We start from the raw sequence: 3,949 nt of genomic DNA, 5'->3' as shown, positions 1-3,949 counted from the left end.
CTCGACTACTGGGCTCCGGCGATCGTTCCGCCTCAGCCTTCCGAGTAGCCGGAATTACAGGCATGCGCTACCACGCCCGGCTGATTTTTTTTGATTTATTGTAGAGATGAGGTCTCGCTGCCTAGGTGGGTCTCGAACCCACGGGCTCAGGCAATCCACTCACCTCAGCCTCCCAAAGGCGCGGGATTACAGGCTGAGCCACCGAGCCCAGCTTGTCTTTTCTTATTATTATACTAAAACCCCAGTTACTGTGACCTCTCACCTGGTTTCTTTAGCTCTTGTGAAGGTGTTTCCTTGCATGGATAGTTGTTCAATTGAATGTCTCAGTGGGGTATGATCACTAGCATGTTCTATTCTGTGATGTTGATCTGCCTCTTCCTCCACATCTCATGTCTCAAGCTTTCACTTTCAAGACACTCTGCACACACAAATGAGATATGGAAAGGGAAAAAGGGCACAGAAAATGGGAATAAGGGCACAGAATATAGGAACCTAGGGAATACTCATGGTTAAGATTTGTTCCTCTATCTCTTTGCATCCTTTTACAAAAAAGCAAAAATATTTGGAAGGAGTATGGAGTTAATCATTTATTCAAATAAATTGAATGCATTTATTCTTATTGCTTTATCTAAATTCCTTGCTAATACCAGTTTCATTAAGCTATGGAAGTTTGCTTGGAAAAGAGGGGATATCATTTTAGGATCTGGAATACACTGAGGGCAATATGGGCTTAGGAATCTTCCACTTGTTTGCCAATTTTTCTAAGCCTTAGTTTTTTTTCATATGAAAACTGATGATCATGAGAACTATATCATACAGTTGTTTGAGGATGGGAGTAACCAGACTTACTGGTATATAGCAAGTATTTATCATTGTGTTGGTATACTTACTATTTGAGGAATAGGGAAGACCTAGGAGGGCATTAAGTAGTAGTGTAGGAATCCCCAAGAGCAGTAAGAACATGAATTTTGGGGAAAAATGTGTAGAAGAGAGAAAGACCCTGAAAGGAAAATGAAGTAGTACAAAAGACAAACTTCTTTTTTAAAAATGCTGTCAGGTGCTAACCTCAACTTCAGAATAATACTAGAAACACTGCTTTCTTTCTGACAATTCTCTTCTATCACTTTATTTCTCCGTTCTTTAAACCCAGAACTTAGGCCAGTTATGTCATGGTTTCAAATAGCTTTGACAAAACAACTTAGGAACCACGCTAACATAGCATTAGAATTCAAAATGCAGAATCTCAAACAAACTAATTAAAAAATTTCAGATAATTGATTACAAATAAATTTTGGGAATATATATTTTAAAGCTTAGAACTGCCATTATGATCAGCAAAAAGGGGAATGATCAGGGATTAAATATTATTGAGATGACTTATTTTATCCTTTTTATTTATTATTATTTTTTTTAGTTGGAGTCTCACTCCATCATCCAGGCTGGCTCAGGCGATCCTTCCACCTCAGTCTGCCAAGTAGCCGGAACTACAGGCATGTGCTCACATACCCAGCTGATTTTTAAAATTTATTGTAGAGATGAGGTCTTGCCAAGTTGCCCAGGCTGTTATCAAACCCATGGGCTCAGGCAATCACCTCACCATTTTATCCTTTTTAATATATTTATCTTAGAACCAGAAAAACATTGCTAAAGTGCTCTTTTAAAACAATAGCCACATATAAATTGGCCCATGCACTTATATAAAATATAGCCATGATACATAGTTCCCAGAACCAAAGTATTATACAATTTTTAAATTTAATTTGTCTTTGCTTTTCAATTTTGATGGTAATGTCAGTAAGATTTATGGCTTATGGCAAAATATTGATTAATATGTCATAGGAAATATTTTATTGAATTATATAATGTTCAAAGATAAAGTTTGGGCAAAAATTACCAATTGAAGTCATAAATAACCATGTATGATTAACATCTTCCCATTCCCCTCCCTAGTCCTCATTCCCTGGTAACCACCATTCTACTCTCTACTTCTGTAAGTTCAAATATTTCAGATTCCACATATAAGTGAGATTATACAGTATTTCTTATTCTGTACCTTGCTTATTTTTCCAAGCATATTTCTTAGCTTCATCCATGTTGTGGTAAATGACAATGTTTCCTTGTTTTTAAAGACTGAATTGTATTCTATTGTGTAAATATACCACATTTCCTTATCCATTTATTCATTCTTGGACACTTAGACTGATTAGAGGATTTTAGCTTCTTTAAACTTTAGTTCAATTTATATAAAATGATAATACAACCTCTCTGGTTTGTAATGAGGATTAATTGAATATATCTGGCACATATTAGGTGCTCAAAAAAAAATCTCAGTTTTCTCCTTGCCTTACAGATTTTTACTATAGATGAAGACTGATTCATCCTATGGAAATACTATCTGAAGTTATCTTTATTATTGGCATATGGATATACTTATATAAAATTGTGATAAATATACAGTTTATTTGAGATCTTTGAGGAACTAAGCATATTATTTTGTTTTAATAAGAACATGCATTGCAGTGAATAAAGTCACATGACCCACTCAGGAATGATTTTGACCTCTAAGCACTTCTTATAAACTTTTATTATTGTCTATTAAATTTGCCATTTTGAAATTAATTTATATAATATAGATTTGTGTTTTTAGAAGTATACTGTCAGTGACATTGTATCGTTTTTTCTTTAGGCAGTTCACTGGTGTTAAGACTTTCAGCAATTGCAGCTTGAGTGACTTTAAAAATTTCATTTCAAATATGGGTGCCAGATGTCTTCAGAATAAACCACAAATGCAAATAAATCCAAGACCAGTATGTGGCAATGGTATAGTGGAGGGAAATGAAGTCTGTGATTGTGGTAATGAAACTGTAAGTCTAATAACTAGGAAAATGAATTAATTCATTTATTGTTTTAGTTCATCTTTTTTAATGAATGCTATATATCTCAAATGTGACTGAGGACCATTCAGAATATTGACAGTATGTGAAATCAGGTTGAAATACATGCAAGACAATACTGTCTAGGTTTTATAGGTTTAAGAGTTTTGAACAAGTTTAAAATATACTGTCAAAAATTATTGGTTATGAGAAAAAGGGGGATTTAGTATAAATTTTTGAGTTTCAGACTGAATAAGTTCTTTCCAAATCTCTGCTTAATCTTTGGACATTCTATTAATGTCCTTTGTGTGTGTGTGTGTGTGTGTGTGTAAGAGTCTCACTCTGTCGCCCAGGCTGGAGTGCAGTGGCATGCTCACAGCCACCTTAACCTCAGCCCACTGGACTCAGGGATCCTTCTGCCTCAGCCTTCCAAGTAACCGTAAATACATGCGCACAGTACCATGACCAGCTAATTTTTTGATTTATTGTAGAGATGAGGTCTCGCCAAGTTGCCCAGACTGGTCTTGAACCCCTGGACTCAGGCAATCCACTTGCCTCAGCCTCCCAAAGTGCTGGGATTACAGATGTGGACCACAGTGCCTGGCTTAAAAATGTCTTATTGAAGATTTATTTATCAGCAGTTCATCATGTGTCCTTTAGGGTATAACTTCACAATGGAATCAACAGTACAGTGAGAGAATGTGTCTCAATATTGCAGTCTGAACATTAAGTGATTTTGGTCATTCACTTGATAGGGAAACCATGAAAATATAATGAATGTGAAAGGCCCAGGGTATAATGCTTCTATATAATTCAGTATTTGCAGCAATACTGTAGGTATTATAAATTTCCTTGATTATAAGATAGACAGAAGTGATATTAAAATTTGTACATACATAGGTCTGAATTACTTGCATTCATATCACATTGTTTTAATTACTGTGTTCCTATATTCTGTTAACAATTTGGTAGAACAAATTCTCCTCTCTCTTTACTCTTCATTTTTTAAAACTCAGTTTTATTGGAGTATAATCCACATGCAATGAAATGCACTCATTTTAAGTTTACAGGTTGAT

General features: G+C 35.2%; 1 protein-coding gene across 1 annotated transcript in view; it reads left to right on the top strand.

The window, feature by feature from the left end:
* The window catches only part of LOC103255136 (disintegrin and metalloproteinase domain-containing protein 32-like), a gene marked incomplete at its 3' end in the record, with an annotated part of 23,228 nt that extends 20,364 nt beyond the window's left edge, over window positions 1-2,864 (top strand). Inside the window, exon 3 of the mRNA XM_008053100.1 lies at window positions 2,687-2,864. Within this exon, the coding sequence (XP_008051291.1) occupies window positions 2,687-2,864 (178 nt within the window). The remainder of the gene's footprint in view (window positions 1-2,686) is intronic.
* Window positions 2,865-3,949: the final 1,085 nt, after the last annotated feature.

The sequence above is a fragment of the Carlito syrichta genome, unplaced genomic scaffold, assembly GCF_000164805.1.
Source record: "Carlito syrichta isolate Samal-C Ts95f unplaced genomic scaffold, Tarsius_syrichta-2.0.1 Scaffold287866, whole genome shotgun sequence".
Lineage (NCBI taxonomy): Eukaryota > Metazoa > Chordata > Mammalia > Primates > Tarsiidae > Carlito > Carlito syrichta.
The sequence above is the reverse complement of the archived record's forward strand: the minus strand, read 5'-3'. Positions and strand labels throughout refer to the sequence as shown.